This window comes from Filicampus tigris, chromosome 17, assembly GCF_054856515.1.
Source record: "Filicampus tigris isolate MCC_2025a chromosome 17, RoL_Ftig_1.0, whole genome shotgun sequence".
NCBI classification, from domain to species: Eukaryota; Metazoa; Chordata; class Actinopteri; order Syngnathiformes; family Syngnathidae; genus Filicampus; species Filicampus tigris.
Window position 1 is genome coordinate 10,363,897 of NC_141233.1, and position 17,498 is coordinate 10,381,394.

General features: G+C 40.1%; 2 protein-coding genes across 4 annotated transcripts in view; one reads left to right on the forward strand and one right to left on the reverse strand.

The window, feature by feature from the left end:
* LOC147133325 (glucocorticoid receptor-like) overlaps positions 1-5,508 on the forward strand; it is a 63,028-nt gene extending 57,520 nt beyond the window's left edge. For all 3 annotated transcript variants that reach the window (XM_086057193.1, XM_086057192.1, XM_086057194.1), the window contains one exon: positions 314-5,508. In XM_086057193.1, coding sequence (XP_085913319.1) covers positions 314-466 — 153 coding nt within the window. In that variant the 3' untranslated portion in view covers positions 467-5,508. The remainder of the gene's footprint in view (positions 1-313) is intronic.
* Positions 5,509-5,742: 234 nt separating this feature from the next.
* Positions 5,743-17,498, reverse strand: part of LOC147133326 (rho GTPase-activating protein 26-like) — a 51,841-nt gene continuing 40,085 nt past the window's right edge. The window contains exons 18-25 of the mRNA XM_086012517.1: positions 14,722-14,827; positions 11,706-11,865; positions 10,955-11,099; positions 10,502-10,676; positions 8,906-8,941; positions 8,668-8,778; positions 7,735-7,826; positions 5,743-7,515 (exon numbers count right to left, since the gene is read on the reverse strand). Of these exons, the coding sequence (XP_085868643.1) occupies positions 7,427-7,515; positions 7,735-7,826; positions 8,668-8,778; positions 8,906-8,941; positions 10,502-10,676; positions 10,955-11,099; positions 11,706-11,865; positions 14,722-14,827 (914 nt within the window). The 3' untranslated portion in view covers positions 5,743-7,426. The remainder of the gene's footprint in view (positions 7,516-7,734; positions 7,827-8,667; positions 8,779-8,905; positions 8,942-10,501; positions 10,677-10,954; positions 11,100-11,705; positions 11,866-14,721; positions 14,828-17,498) is intronic.

Below are 17,498 nucleotides of genomic sequence, written 5' to 3' on the forward strand. Positions count from 1 at the left end.
GTGCTCACTTTTGTTGTCAGCAGTTTAGACATAAATAGCTGTCTCTTGAGTTATTTAGATGGTATCGTAAATGTAAACTGTTATCCAAGATGTACACTAACTACTTTACATTGTAGCAAAAGTGTTGACCATTTTGTTAGTGTTGTCCCACGCAAACATTTTAAAGCGGCCTTTTATTGTGAGCAGCCTAAGGCACACGTGTGGATGGATTATCTCGGCAAAGGAAAAGTGCTCACTCACGCAGACGACCATGAACAATATTTAAGAGGAACTTGTATCAAATGAATTTGACATCAAATGTATCTTTTTGCAGATGGTGGAGGATTTGCTCCAAATTTGCTTCTACACGTTTATGAACAAGACGCTGAGTGTGGAATTCCCCGAGATGCTGGCGGAGATCATCACCAACCAGATACCAAAAGTCAAAGACGGCAGCGTCAAGCAGCTGCTCTTTCATCAGAAGTGAGTGCCGTCGCGCGCGCAGCCATGCCTTAAAATGCTCCCCAACGACCCTCCACTTGACTGCCACACCCTCGCTCAGGTTTGAGAACCACCTTTCAATTTGGATCTTCAGAGGAAATATTTTTGCCCCTCTCCTCCCCCTCAGACTGAACGCTGTTCAATTTGGTGGTCACATGCTTTCACCGTCGACAGCTAAAAACAGTCACGTGCCGATCACGCTCCCCCGTCACCCGCCGCCGACCCTCAGAATGTAACGTGTCAAATATGTCATGAATTCTTTTACCTATATGTGTATATAATATATCCCGAACTGCTTTCAGCTTGTAACAAGCAACAAAACAGCAACTGAAAAAAAAAAAAAAAAAAAAAAAAATCGATATATATTTTCTTGTTGTTGTATTGCACACGCTCTCGCTTTTAAGTCCATTCAGCAACGGCATGTACAAGTGAGAAGAGAAACCAGTGCCTTTTAGCTCCAAAAAGCTCTTCATTTTAGTTTTTTGTTTTGTTTTTAACACGCTCGCAAAAAACCTTGCCCAACTTTTCGCAGTGTGAAAACATTCTTGACTGAGTAGGGCCTCACTCAAAAGGAAAAACATCATATACACAGTAGTTTTTGAAAAAGGTTTTCCAATTGAACGATATGTCATATATTATGAAGGGGAAGCTATCATAAATCATAATGATTTTATAAGGAAAAATGGAGTTATTTTAATTAAAAACTTTTTGGTATCTCTATATTGCAGCAAGTAAAGATGTATTAAGAATGAAGTTGTGTGCGTATAATATATACACGCGCACACACACACACACGTACACAACATGACATTAAAGAAAGTCTAAGAATAATGTGGTCATTTAAGGAGGAAGAAGTTGCACCACTTCTATTTTGTGAGCAAAGTATCTTGAGAAAGTTGCAATTTGAACAACAAATAAAAGTGAACATTCAACAATTAAGTTGGTGTATTGCAAGAATAAAGTCATCATACGAGGAAAGTCATAATATTGCAAGAATGATGTTAGGAGAAGAGCGGGGGAAAAAAAATCCCAATATTAAAAAAGGTTCAAGAGGAATGTGATAGTTTGATGAAGTTTGATTTTATGAGAAAAGGTTGGGTAAACTAAAAGAAGTAGCTGGGATATGACAAGAATAAAATCATAATTACATGGCGAAAAGCTGCAAAATTTGAAAATGAATCGTAATTTTAGAGGAAGTGATTACATGGAAAATGGGTCATATTGTTTCTCCCATTTGATAAACTAAGATAACCCCCCGTTTTTTTTAAATTGCAGAAGTAGCCGTTCAGTTTTATGACATTTTTTATATTATTCTTGCACTATTCCAACTTTTTTCTCTGACTTTGGATTCCATTCTGCTTTCACGGGTGCCATTGCTCCTTCACACATTTAAGTACTTGTGAAGCTTTCATGAATGCGGAATTTGTGTACATCGATTTAATTTATACATCAACATTCATCTCCATTCAATAGTGTCACAAAGTGAATGAACCCTTTAATCACTTACTTGGTGTAATGACAAAAGAGACCACTTAACAGAAAAGAGAGAGTTATATATAGATATAATATATAAAATATTTTTTCTTTTGTAAGATGTTTAAAAAAAAAAAAAAAAAAAAAAAAAAAGTCCCATAAAGTTGTCTGCTCTGCAATTTTCAAATGAGATGCAAAATCATTTTGAAAAAGAAAATAAATGGAAAGCTCAGGCTCAGTCACTGGTGCCAAAAGCCACAGGAGGTTTGAAATTGGTGGCTTCTATTGGTTTGACGTTTCAATGGACTTGTGTGTGTGTGTGTGAATGTGTTGTGTGTGCGTGATGCGCCAATTGTGACCATTTGCTTCAGGGTGCTCATATACAGTATGAGATTCTCACAATGTACACCAGCTTCAATGTACTGATTATTAAATATTAGTATCATTCAGGTAATATTAAATATAGTAGCTTTTAGGGATGGGTTTTGAAATTTGTCTTTTTACTGCTCCCACACACACTATAATCACACATGCATATACAGTATATATATATGTATATTATATACAGTATATATATATATATATATATATATTTTATATACAGTATATATATACAACTGCCACCAAACTTCATATTTATTCTATTGAGTAGATGCTATGCTCCTAAAAATGTGTATTGGCCAAGCACCCGCACGTTTATTTAATGACAGGGTGGACATTTTGGGCTGTTACCGTTTTCTGAGCACATGGCGGATCTTTATTTGAGCAACATGATTTCGTTAACAAGCTGACTGTCTACCGTTAAACAAATAGTCACAATTCGGAAAGATTTTCATATCAGTTGATATTTCACTAGGACAGCGTGGACATGTTAAGGTTGACAACATCCAACTGCACACATAATAAAATGCAAATGACAAAACTGTAAATATTCGCAGTCTAACTCTATCCACTGTTTCAGCTTCCATTGAAGAAAGACAAAATGCTGGTCGAAATGTCGCCAAACGCATCAGAGTGTTCCTTAAAGAAGCAGTTGCCTCGTAATGACAGGGTGGACAGCAATTTCAGAGAATTTAAAAATACAATGTATATGAGCAGAAGGACTCATTTGACTAAATAACTTGGTATGGACATAAAACCATGTAAAGAAAATGAGTTGGTATAATTTAACCAGCTATTACACACACTGTAGTTAGCTGAGCAGTGTGTGGCCAAAATTATGTATTTCCAATGCAAATAAAAAAATGCTGAAATGAGCTTAAAATGAAGGAAACACATTTCCAGAGACTCTGAGAAACTGTTTGGCCAGTTCTAAGACTTCAATGCTGTATTATTCTGCTACGCTCTGCTAAGAACGTCAATTGACCCGTCTCGGGTGTCCTATCAAGAAAAAAAAACAAAACAGTAATAGACCGCGGTTTATAAATTAGCTGCTGAGCCCATTTGATTTAATCTCTGTTGCTAACCCAAACAGCCATTGAGGCACACTTTGACACTGCCGCTGTAAATTCATGTAACAGTTGACTTTCAGACAAACTCAACCCAAATGCGCTTTCACACAAAGGAAAATATTTGATCCACAAATGGACCAATCAATAAATATTGGATTACAATGAAAGCTAAATGGTTCTCTCATGCTGTTGGCATTTCAACATCAAAATGACACAGTGTCATCGCCTTCGCCACGCATCTAATTATCTGCATGCGTAAAGATGATCGCGTATATTCATCCTGAAATTTCACCCAAAAAGCCCGATACCCCAAACTTTTTGTGAGCAGGTGACTGTATCGACGCCCTCAAATAACCCCCGCTCTGCCCTCTATTTGACGAAATGCGTTCAGCTTTAAGATGTACACATAAACAAAATGGAAGACAGATAGCCATAAAAAAAAAAAAAAAAAATCCAAATCAGGAGACTGTTGAGAATATTTTTCAATATATCTGCTCAATCACAATCATTTTAGCAAGTTGTCAAGTTGCTGTCGAGTTGTTGTCGGTTTGTGCTAAAAAGGTAAACGTGGCGACGACGAGATGCTACGTTCACACCAAACGCGGATGAAGCGCTCCGAGTCGCTTGATTGGCCGCGGGAAATTTGAATCTTGAATGCTGCGGCCGCTCATTCGCTCACAGCGGAGAGGGGAGGGGCTTCGCTTGGTAGTAGACTACGACAGCATTTTTCGACATCGCAATCGAGTGGCCGACACACTATGCTAATGCTAACAATATTGCTGTCTTGTTAAAGTCCAAGAACTGTCAAAGGCATAAAATATGGGACAGTAAAACACATGAAACAGGACATGTACGACGTTTTGATAATAATGGCGAAACAGTTCATTCATAGGTGCACATTCTTAAAATGCCGCCCTTTGTTTTTGATTTATGTAAAAGAAATGGGACATTTTGAAAAGATATTGAAGAGAATTAAAACAAAAAGCCTTTTGTGAAACATAATACCGGTAGTTTATTTTCTGAGTAGTAATCTTTTGTTATACTGCACAGTTCAGTGTATGTGTGTGTTTGCTCATTTTGTGGTTCTATTTTGTGAGTGAATTGATTAACATTGTTTAATAAAGGACAAAAAAAAAGTTTATGAACTGTAAAAAAAAAAAAAATTAGTGAACAGGACACTGTGTGGCGTAATGTGCCCGATGCTGATTGGCTGCCGCGAAATGGCAAAAAAGTTGGCTTGTCTTATACGCGCCGAATGGAGCGAATGGGCGGATTTTCGGTGCTTCGCTCCGCGTCCCGCCGCTCCACACGCATCATTCGCGCTGCCCCGCACGCAACCGCGCCCGCCCGCGCGAACTACATCGACTCCAATTGAAACGCGCCGCCAGAAACGCTCCTAACGCAGTTGGTGTGAACGTAGCATTAGGGGGCGTTGAATGTGTCTGTCTGGCGAAGTCAAATGTAAATGCTACGGGTTATTGTGTGAAAGGGGTTTCGTGAGGTAAAAATATTGTGACCAAAGCTGAGGAGCCAATAATTAAAAAAAAAAAAAAAAAAAAAAGGATCCAGTAACATTTGAAGTAGCACCTACGATACATCTTATTTTGAAAGGCATCTTTTCTTTCTTGTAACCGTCCCGGGTATTGGATCTCATCGCTTGATGTGAGGTCACTTTAAAACACACAACACAAAAAAAAAAAAAATACAGTATATAAAAAATGGAATGTAAATCGACCGGAGTCTGACGAAAACTGCACTATGCTCATGCCGGCCGATAAGAGTCTATTTTGTATAAAGTATCATCTTGAAAATGTTAAGGGCCGATCAAGTTTCGCTGGTGTGTATGGCGTATTGTTTTGTTCGTATTTCAGTTCAATGTAATAAATGCAAACACAATGTACAATGTTTGTTTGAGCGGGAGGGGAGTAGAAAAAACGCAAATAGTTTCTGATATGACTTGTGTATTATTTACACCCGCTCTGTAGTCAGTGTCGATATTTTCACCTCTTTGATTCAATGTTGAATTCTCTGTGTTGTTATTTGGTTGACTGGCGGGAAGTGATTTGACTTGAGACCGATTACACAATAAAGTCTGTTTTTCCAACCCTTTTGCTCTCCGTCTCTGACTAAAATGTGCTGAAAACAAGGAACCTGCAAAACATTTTTATTAATTTTTTTATTTTAGGCCACTTTGAGAATGGGTTCAATATGATTAGTCACTAGTCACAAAGAGGTTATTTAAAATCAAATTCCTAGTTAAGAAATAACCTACAGTATTAAAAAATACTAACTGAGTATATTGCACGTTTCAGTACAAGAAGAATTTCCACACACAACAGATATTTGACATTTTTATTTGATATTTCTGGCTCCCCAAACACTTGAGAAAGATGACTGCCGCATTGCAAATTGACATTAGGCAATTAAAAAAAAAATTAAAAAAAAGGAATCCTGAAGAACTCCTGCAAGCGTAATCTTTAATTCTGCAATTCCACCACTTTTTAAGGCTGTAAATAAACTTAAATGATACCAAAAAGCATCAAAGCTGGAATAACGGAATTAAGTTAGTATGCTAAGAATACAAATATAAAAAAAATTCATACTTTAAAAAAAAAAAAAAAAATCATATCAAATGTGTATGTAAGTATATGTACAAAGTCAATAAAACACCTCAATTGAGATTACAAGAAAGTCTCATAAATAAAAGTAGTCTCATTTCACATTGACGCTTTGTTTTGAAACTCCCGGTTGAGTTTCCTGTTAGCGCAACACTTTGCACACACGGGCAAACGTCAACTTGGTATTGGAGGCCCATGGCAGCAGGGCAGCTTATGCTCATTTATTCAAAATATGTTCTTTGGGAGGAACAAATCATATACTCATTTGATTTGACTAAAGTTCACTAAATATCTTTATAATGTTTACCTTTTGGAATGTTTTCTGAGACAAACAAAATTGCAAAGTTAATCATCCTCGTTTGGTATTACTGTTTTACTCATTAATTGGTTTATTTACTCAACTGCAGATTGGCAAAGATGATTTTTGGAATAATACTAAACAACATTAATTTCCCCCAATTTCCCAAAGGGGATGCTGCGAGTGTCTATGTGGGCAGAGGCCTTTATTTGTTCCGCCACAAACCTCTTGAGATGATTTGTATAGGACATTTCCTTAATCAATTTTTTTTTTTTTTTTTTTTTTTTAAGTGATGCAGTACACCAGTGAAAGAAGTGAAAATTTAGTCGCAGTTTGATGTGCTTGATAAGACTCCCCTGAGTGACTATACAAGTCAATGCGTACGTTGGGTCAAGCATCAAAAAAGCGCCTCAGTGCCAAAGTCTTTCTTATAAACGGCCGGGCACTTGTTTGAAATTGTTAGCATTTTTTTTTACCCGTGGCTTCCGCGTTTAGAAGAGGGGGAACGTTGACTGACCTTTGGATGAACTCCCGCGGGGGCCACCTCGCACTGATCTGCCCCGCGGGCCTCCTACCGCCTCAAACATGATTCAGGCACAGGCTTGCGGTTAGGAATACAACATTTTAAAATGCTTTTGACATTGGGGCACAAGGGGAGGAGGTGGAGGGGGGGGGTCAGGGGTGTCTGTATTCAAATCCAATGTGACGGGAAACTTGAATTTGTCATCAGCATCTGCGAGAAAATCTCCATAAGCAGTCAGTGCAGTTCAAAAGGAGACAGGAGGGGAGAAACAAGCTAGCATATATCGGTTCGTTTACTCACATCCACGCGCGCACGCACACACATTCCAGGCTCATTAGCACATCGTCTTTGCAAGGACTTGGGAAGCCATCCAAACTAATCCAATAACAGCTGGAACCTCCGAGGCTCCCTCCAGTGCAACTACGAGATCTCGCCATGCGTCGAATCAGCCCCCCTCCCCCCAAAAATGTCAATTCCCAATGGTGTATATTATCAAATCTGCCCCCCCCCCCCCCTCGCCCGCACTTGCAGTCCGGTTTGGTCTCGTCCAAGTCCAGTGTCGTCCTCCAGCTAAGTCGGTGCGCTATAGAAATTCCACATAGTTCCGAGGAATCAATCCTATTCGACCTTCCAACGTTCCTTCCAGCCAGCCCGGCTCTCTGGAGGCATGAACTACACAAAGCAAAAAAATAAAAAATAAAAATACATTTACTACTCTGCTGTTGTCCAGCAAAATCAGCCCCACGAAAAGGTTCCACACTTCTGTGGTAAATACACAGGAAAGTCTTGACTCCTTAGCTACTGAATGTGGTCAGTGAGTGTTCACAATCTGCAGGTTTTATTTTTATTTTTTTATGTTCTTCTAAATTAGAAGTGAAAATTGTGACTCACCATTGTCGAAGATGGTGCCAGCAATGAAGGACAGCTCGGAGTCATGCTCCGCCTTGCAGGCGTAAAGTGCCCGAGCTCGCTTGCCGGAAATGCTGCAAGCGCCGAAAGAGCAAACATTAGACACATTGCTTTTGAAGTTGCTGTCATTATTGCGGTTGGAGTCAAGCTTGGGATTGTGGGAAATGAGTGTCCGGCCATAGACAACTGAATTAAAAATGCTGACTTCCACATTTACAAATATTCAATAGGATTGGAATCATGGAAGTCGGAAGCAAGTAGCATATTTTTCAGACTATTTTGGGGGGTGGTTTGAATTGAGAGGATACCAGGATCATTTCTATTCCAGTCACGACGCCATCCGACAATGCCGATTTGGTTGGGGGTACCGCAGGGCTAGGGATAGGTTAGGTTTGGGTAACGTGAAGTTATGCTTCAGTGAAGGTTCTCAGGGCATTAAATTGACCGCAACTGGACTGCTCGGCTGCCAGCTGGTGCAGCCCTAACAAAGGCTTTTTGCATGAAATGATCAAGCCTACTCAGAAGCGGGATCAAATGTCTTCACAAACATTTAGTTGACCACTCATAATTGTCTCCAGATACCTCACTATAGGCAATGGATTCTTGCGGTCTGGGTTAGGGGCGGCTTGGGTCTAAGGATAGGGATAGTGACTGTGGTCACCCCTTTTCGACACATCTGCCTTTTATATATTTAGAAATTTCAGAAAATATTGAAAAATGTCCTGTTTAGAGGTTCCATCTCTCTACGCACACGAAGAAGCTTCCCTGATGGATTCAACATTTGTGGCAAAAAAAGCTTTGAGGGTTTTAAGCAATTACGTGCACTGTTTCCCGGGCAACCAGGGAGACAATGGGACAGTGGCAACATGCGCGCCGTTGAAGCGGCGCAGACGTGAACATGCGATGGCGGCCGACCTGATCGGGGAGGAGTCGCTGGAAGCCGAAGAAACGGGCTGCGGACTGGACGGCGCTGAGAACATGGGCCAGGATGGAGACCGTGGTGAGTTTGGACTGGAGGATGAAGCACTGAAGGTCGAGGCAAAATGGGAGAGAAGCTATGATTGTATGCGTTGGTGTTCAAGGAAACATGGATTTCAATATGATCCGTCGTTATCCAATAGGATTCATTTCGGCATTCGAATTCTATCCTTACCAGACTGGTATGCTGCTGCGGGTTTTGGGGTTCAACCTAAATGGACAAAATGACGAGAGTAAAACGACAATTCATCTCTCGTGCCTTGTTTTTCCAGTGGTTCGTTTTTTTAAAAAAAAATGTATATACTTATGTGGCAATAAGGTGAGTCACCTTTGATATTAAAAGTTGATGTCTTCAAGACAAACATTTCGACTCAATATTTCTTTAAAATCCATTCCTCGTCTCAGCTCCACAGATAGATAGATAGACTGACAAATAATAACAATAATAATAATATAAAACGTGAGTAACATGCAGTTTGCTGACTCACAAGACTTGTGTGACTTTTTGGAAATGTTTTAAAAATCTTAACCAATGCCAAAATGTATAGCATGTCTCTGTTTTTTTTTTCAGCATTCCAGTCAGTCTATTTTTCTCTCTCTTGGTTTCTTTGTTCTTCTCAAATGCCAAACACATCAGAGAAACTGATACATTGCAAACCTTTTAGTGGTCTTGGAACAGCTTTTAATATCCATTTTACTCTATTAAATAGTTTTTTTTTTTTTCCCCTGTTCTGGTTAAGCATGTGCCTTCGTGTGGTTTGTGGAAAGCACCTTGAGCAGCACACACACAAATGTGAAGATTGTAGTGTTCCCTCCTCTAAATAAGCGGACGTGCCCCGAATACAGTAGACGCGTCACCCGAATTAGGCACAGTGTCATTTACTTAAGGCGGAAGTCAAGCCAAATGTATTATTTTCAAAAACATATTCTATGCGGGCCCACTAGTTGAAACAAGGCATTCTGATAAATATTGCATTTGTGGAATAAAAGTTAAGCCACCTGTTTTTAGGCATCTCTGGGGGGCGGCCATTTTGTAGACTGCAAATGACATCACGGTTGCTCAGGACTCAGGTAACGACCAATCACAGCTCACCTTTTTTTCTGAAGCTGAGTCATGATTGGTCGTGACAAAATGGCCGCCCACTGAGATGGCTAAAAAAAAAAAAACAGGTGGATTTTGCTGCTAAACTCATATTCCACAAACACAGTATCAATCAGAATGCCGTGTTTCAACTAGTGGGCCTGCATAGGACACATTTTTGAAAAAAAAAAAAAAAACGTTTGGGTTGACTTTAAGACCAATAGTGGCCTCCTTAGCCCTAGAACACTAACGTTAAAATTAGCAACACCATCGCTAACGTATAATATCGCGAATAAAATACAGTTTTCATCAATTTGTGTAAAAGTACAACACAAATTGGAAGTTGTCTTCTTTAATTTCTCAATACAAAACATCACATGAAAAAAATAGTGTGGGTGAAAATAACCCGACGTTAGTGTTCCAGAGTTAAGCAAGTAGGTCCTTCCCTTTGAGGAAAACCTAGCGTAAAGATTTAAGTATCCGTTCGTAGACACTATTGGCATTACTAACACTTCCAATTCCATCACTTCAAACTTTTCCATGATGAAATCCATTAGGCCATTACTATTACACCTAAAACAGTAAACAAAATCTGTTAAGAGTGAGTGAGCACGCAATTTACCCGTGGCTATTTGGGATGGTGGTGCTCAGGCCCCCCCCAGACCTCAATATTAGTTTTGTGGCACTCACAGTGAGCTGGGACGGATGTGCCTGCTGTCGTGCTCGCCATCGTTGCTGGTCAGGCTGTGTCTGGGCGTCAGACCTTGGCTTCCGCCGCTACTGCTGCTGCTGCTGCCGCTGTTGCAGTTGGCGGAGAACGACAGCTCGCCCGGCGCGGCGTTGACGACACTGTTCCTCTTCTCACCTTCAACGATCAAGTTATGAAGGAACGACGGTGCGCTTCAGTCCCAGTGTAGTGAAAATCATCGCAGCGAGCGTCAAACCAAGCGTTCGTCCTCAGCGTGTGTGTTGCACTTTTTTTTTTTTTTTTTTGGTGTAGCCAGGAGATGACGCGGGGCAATTGACTGCACGCGATTGACTGCCAAGCAGGCGCACGGATGAGTAAGTCAAGAACGGCGAAATGTGCCCCGAGAATAACGATAACATGTCAAATGCGCGTTAGGAGTTTGGTGTCTGGCTCACCTTTGAGAGAATGTGTCGGTGTCTGGAAGAGTGTGAGAGGTCTTTCGATACAGGACGGAGCTTTGTTTTCAGTGCTTCTCCTCCTGGTCTGGTTGAGCTGAGAGTTGGTTAAAGCGCCAGCAGAGCTTGGCGTGTCTTTGAATATCTGCATCAATGAATTCAGAACATGGAGATAAACTGTCAGTCATACTGCATATGGCGCCGTAGCTGAGGCCAGCGACTCTCGCACATACACTAAGTCAGTGCAACGGAAAAAAATTCAACCCCAGGCCTTGTTATCGGGAAGCGACCTTTTGAGGCGCCAAATGACTATTTTCATACTGCATCAATGCCCTCGGGACAGATTATTTGTATCTCCAAAACCATCACTTTTTCAGGAAACAAACAAACCAAAAAAACAAAAAGTTTGCCGGGTCATGTGCGTGTGTTTGTGTCCTTCGTGTGAACCTCCATCTCATCTTCTGCTTGTTATTTGTGCTGTTGCCGTGGCGACACCTGCACGCACCCGGCTAAAGAGAAAGCGCGACTGCAAAGAGTGCACGCCAGTGCATTAGGTACACTGAAGCACATTTGTCATTAGGTATAAACCGAACCAGAAATTCTGCCAGCGCTACACGTATTTTGCCTTGACATATTCTAAGGGAGGATTTTCACTCACTACAGCCTACAAACAATGAACAGGAAATCAAAAATGCACATAGTGTATTTTGTCAATTCACTGAATATGTACAATAGCACACATTGTACGCACCCTCTCGTGTTGCTCAATGAGGATCTCAACGACAATGTTCTGAAATTTGATGTCCATGATGGCTGCCACCGTCTCTTCCTGTGGGCGGAGTAGAGTTGGACCGAAAACCACGCCCAGGTTGGCCACAGTCATCAGGTTCTGCTGGTGGTGATTGGCCACACTGTGGTAAAAAAAAAAAAATAAATAAAAATCCTAAAAGTAGGTCTTTTTGGCCTCTTATTTTTTTTCAGAGCCGAATATATATAGTGCACATGACATCTTTTTTGAATAATGCCTTCTCAGACTGAAACTTTAATAGCACTGAGTAGATTGCGATCATAAAGACAAGCATTATTTAAAGGGGAATTAAAGAAATTGTGGTGGGGAAACATCCTGGATCCACAATTCTATAATGACCCATGTCTGAATGGGTTCTTTGTTGCCCCAACTTGTTGTCAATTGTGGAAAATAGGTTAAGTAACTCGCTTACTAAAAAAAGCCAACCGACAAACCCATTCAAACAAATCCCTTTCGCCATAATTAGGTCAGACAGAAAAGAGACATTTAAGAGATCAGGTTGAATATATGCCATCTGGAAAGAGTCCGATTTGATTTTGCAGGAGCTTTTCAAACCTTGTTTGAATGCTAACCTTGCACCCGTAAGTCAGTGCTTTGGGATTTGTTGCTGGTGCACAGTTTGGCAAGTACAATACTTGCAAAATGACCCAATAGCGCTTTGTATAGTGTCCAATTTTCCATTTGCTGCACAGTACTTCATGTCTCTGCTGTTGAAGTAAGATACATAAACCAGGAGGATTAGAGGCCAGTCTAGAGTGTCACCACAAGTCTGCTTACCAGTATTAGACATATAACTCAATATGGTGTAAGTGTTATGGCTTGTGTTGTCAGATTTGGGTTGTTTAACCTCCAAATCTGACTGACAGACAATTCACATCTTTGTCAATTCGAACTGCCTCCAAGCAACATAACATCGACTCCCCCTGAAAAACTATTCATGAAAGAATGATGACACTGTTCAGCTTTTCGTTCCAGGAACTTGCATCTGCATCTGATCCAACACTTGAAGCTACCCATTTTAAATGTAAGCAAAAGTCTTGGAACACACGTGCACTCGTTTTTTAATTTGGGTTTTGCCTAAAACGACTCTCCAAAAGGAGAGAGCTGCCCAAGGGTGGAAAACTAATCTATTGTGAATCGGAGAGAAGATGGAAAATTAATCAGAGCCGCCGCATAAAACAATCATTTGCAATGCCCTGGAGAAGAAATACATTCATTTGAGTAGTGAGATGTAAAAGACGTCAAACAGGCAGACCAAGTCATGGGCAAAACATCCAGAGTGAAGGTATTACAATCCATCGTTTGCAGGAGACTTCAACAAAACTCCAAAAGCGAGTCCAAAAAATGCAATCAGATCGTTAGCAAGGAGAATAGGAAGGCCCGGTTGGAATTTGCCAAAATGTACAGCGTTGAGCATCTAAAATCCTGGCAGAAAGTTTTACGGCATAATGAGACATGGATGATTCTTGGCCAAAGGATTTGCTCATGAGCCGCAACATATAAACTTATCTGTGAAGCGCAATAAATGTTAATATCATGGTTTAGGCTCGCAGGGCTTCTTGTGGGATGGGCTCATTAATCTTCACAGATGATGTAACAACAGGGATGTCCAAACTTTTTCGTTTGAGCGGCGAGTTAGGGCTGTTCGATTATGAAAAAAAAAAAAATATGAATCACGATTATTTTGGTAAGGATTGAAATCAACAATTATTAAAACGATCATTTATTTTTTGGGGTACAAAACAAAAAAAAATGAAACACTTTCATTATTAAGGTTTTTTTTTTTTAGACCAAACAGAATGTATGAAATTGATCATGAAATAAAAGAAAAAAGGTACAACTGTGTAAATTCAAGTATGATTTCCTATGCATTTATATCCGACATAAATGCATATTAATAATCGTTTTTTACGATGATGGCAATTTTGTAATTGTGGGGTGTAATAATCATAATTTTTCGATGAATTGCACAGCCCTAGGCCGCGTATATAAAAATGGAAGGCTGCAAGGGCCACTTTAAAACTCTTCAACTTTAATCCATCAAACACGTTAAAATCACTCAAGCAAGCAATTATATATTGTTTATATTTTTGAATTATTTTTTAAAAAACTGCTACAAAACAGCTTTCTGTTAAAGGTGAAAAGGCAAATAGGCCGCTGGAAAACGCACGGCGGGCCGCAGATAGACCCCGAGCTGTAGTTTGGACACACTAACATATGACGTCAGAAGTGAAGGGAAAACAGAAGTTGATTGAACCACTTTGCCTGCCAATTGAAAGAAACCACACGATAATGACTCAAACCACAAAGAACCATCTATTTAATAAAGTGTCTACAGCAAACATACGTGAATAGTCATCGGTGTGCCAATGCTTTTGGAGGGGAGTGTAAAATCTCTCATGAAGAAAATAAGATCTTTACAGAAGATCATCTGGTGAACTCGTCAGCTTCTGCTATGAGTGAAAACAAATGGACTTGCGATCATCTTACAGCGTTGGCGGCATCTTAAATGAACAATGATTTGGTGATTTGCAGGCCAAAACACATCAAATGCCTCCGTTACATTTGGACTTCACGTTGGGAAAAGCTCATTTTTAAAAAGAATGCTCTACATATAAAGGCCCGCTGGCCTCGGCATAAAGATGTTTTTTTTTCAGTTAAAGTAGCCCATTCCATTCTTGACAACTTTTATACAAAGTTTGGGTCTGTCTATTGACATGAAATCGTAGCTTCCTTGACTAATCACATCACCTGGCCAAAGAAGGTAATACAAAGTAGAATCATTTCACAGAATGTTGGATAGTGTCCTACTTTAGGAAAAAAAGATTATTCAGAACTTGACACCTTCCTGAGGATGGAGAACAACCACTCGGCTGAGCTTCACTTTGGCTAGCATGACTTTCATTCTTGTTTTTTTATATTTTATTTTTTTTTTATATTATTTTGAAGTTCCACCTACTTGGACAGATGTTTCATGAGCAGCTCCAGCATCTGCCGGTTCTTCTCAGGCAGTCGGTGCACCAGACCGTGGATCTCTGTCACCCTGGCCTCGGGATTGTCCAACTCTGGAAGGCAGGGGAGGTAAAGTGTTAGGGGAATAAATACGAGACACTGAAGTTTGGATCTTCAGTTGCCAATCGACACGTAGAGCAAAACGAACGCTGCATGAGTAAGTGTGTGTGGACTGGAGTCCTTGTGAAAGCTAACCAACGTGACAAGTGTTTGAAATGGTTGGAAAAAAAACAACTTTTGGGCTTATTGGTTTTTTTTTTTTCAGGGGCTACAAAAGTCCATCCATTTTCTATTCCATTTCCTATTTAGAGTCATAGCTGAAGCAAATGGCAGTTCACTTTGGGGAATTCCCAATACCATGTGACAGTGACTAGAAGGCCAACTGCAATCTCTCGAGCGACCGGGTTGTGAACCTGCAAGCTACAGTTCACAAACTTTTATGGACTCAACTAACACTGGAGAACCAGTATTATGTTTTCTGTAAATTTGTCATCGACAAAACCCACAAAAATATTCCTGCTACCATTAAACTGACTGTGCCTTAAAGTGGAAGTCAAACAGTTTTTTTTTTTAAGAATATATTCTATGCAGGCCGACTTGTTGAAACACAGCATTCTGATTCATATTGTGTTTGTGGAATATGAGTTAACAAAATCCACCCATTTTTAGCCATCTCTGGGCGGCCATGTTGTCACTTCTGTCGACTGAAAATGACATCGCGCACACCCTCGGGGCTCAGATAACGACCACATGTTTCACATGTTTCCCGAAGCTGAGCTACGATTGCTCGTTATCTGAGCCCTGAGCAACTGTGATGTCATTTTCAGTCGACAGAAGTGACAAAATGGCTAAAAACGGGTGCATTTTGCCGCTTAACTCATATTTCGTATTAATCATATTGCCTTGTTTCAACTAGTGGGCTTGCATAGAACATATTCTTGAAAAAAATATTTGGGTTGACTTCCGCTTTAAAATGCAACAAAATGTAAAACAATACAAAAAGAAGTCAGTGACGAGAAGTGAATTTCTATTATACAATATGCTGTTCACTGTTGCGTTACCATTTTTTCACATGACCTATTTATTTTCTAACCAGTTTTCCAGGGCTCAGCTCAATAGCAGCAAAGTGCCAAAGGCACATTAAGGAAGTCATAAAAGCACTGAGACGGAGTGAGCCGCCCTTGGTTTGGGGCTTCGTCGTTTCGGCTGGAACGAGGTAAAAACGTCCAGTGTGGATGTTTTTAACATCTCCCAAGGACGACAGGAGGAGATGCAGAAAGCAGGTTTTTGAAAGGAAGATAAAAACGAGGTGCTTTATTTACTTAAGCATAACTTTGAGGTGAAGTTGACTGAGAGACTGAGTCGCACATTCATGTCGAGCAATTAATCAATCACAATCAAAAAGGCTCCATAGAGATGACAGCAGACGTCCTCGTAGCTATCAACACACAACAACAAGAACACGATTACAGAAGATCTCAAAGTAAAAAGGTGCTCAGACTCACACACACGTTTTGCAAATAGATGCACCCACAACAATTATGTCTTTCAGGCAACAGAAAAAATAAGCATTTTGCAGCAGCCTAGCTTGTAAAAAGCAGGACTGTTGTTCTTTTCATGACCGCGGTCACATCGTTGACAACTTGACACACACACAGACACACACGTTCAAGAGCTAACAGCTATTTGAGCGATGTTGCTAACCAAAACGTCAACCGTCTCTCAGATGAATTCAAGCGTGCGTGCCTTCCTACATTTTGTAAGCAAACTCCCTTAGCGCGATCTTACGATAAATAAATATGTGAACAAACGATCCACACTTGCACTTCAGAATAGTAAACGCAAGCGTTATACAATAACGCAATACAATACAATACAATTTTCACTATGACTATTTTGTTCATAATTTTGGTTCATCCCGACACTGTTCGGTGAATGTGCTGTATAAAGTATTCCACTTCGAAGGCAATGCTCATTAACATTTAATCTTCATATATCTTATGCAAAAAGGGGCTTTGATGGTTGTAGAAGAACATATGTTTACCACATATAGGAACGGAATCATGCATTTGCTCTACCGCCTGTTTTTTTTTTTTCTATTGATGAATCATCCACGGTCATCTGACAGTGGATTATGCCACGTCTTTTGTGGGCTTGAATATGGAGTTGGGAATGAAAATCCAACCTATTTCTGGTGTGCTACAGGTTAGCAATAAAAATGTTTAAATAAGAAATTGGACAGACGGCGAAACAAATCAAAATAGCATGTAAATTATGCAGTCAGCTATATCGCTAGGCCATGAAAACCATTGCTATAATAATCGTTCTCACTGTGTCATCAGGCAAGTTGATCACCTCTCATCTATTTTTAGTTGATTGTACATTCCAAATAATGCAACAGCAAACCGGTAACATTTCGTGTTTGGCAACTTTCCAACATGAATCAGCTATGCTACCAAAGTAGCAGCCTTTTTTTTTCTTTCTTCGATTGACTGATTAATTGCATTATTGTTACTCATCACTGGTCATTGAACGGCGGGCCAGTCTGATTCCGATGACCCTTGGATACATTTCATAGGCGGAAAATCCAACAAAAAAGCCAGAAACAGTAAGTATACAATGGAAGAATGATGGAGCAGGAAGAGGTAGGATGTTTGAACAAAAAAAATCCCACAGACACTCGAGAAGAACATTGAACTAAATGTCCTTGAACCCTATGTGGAA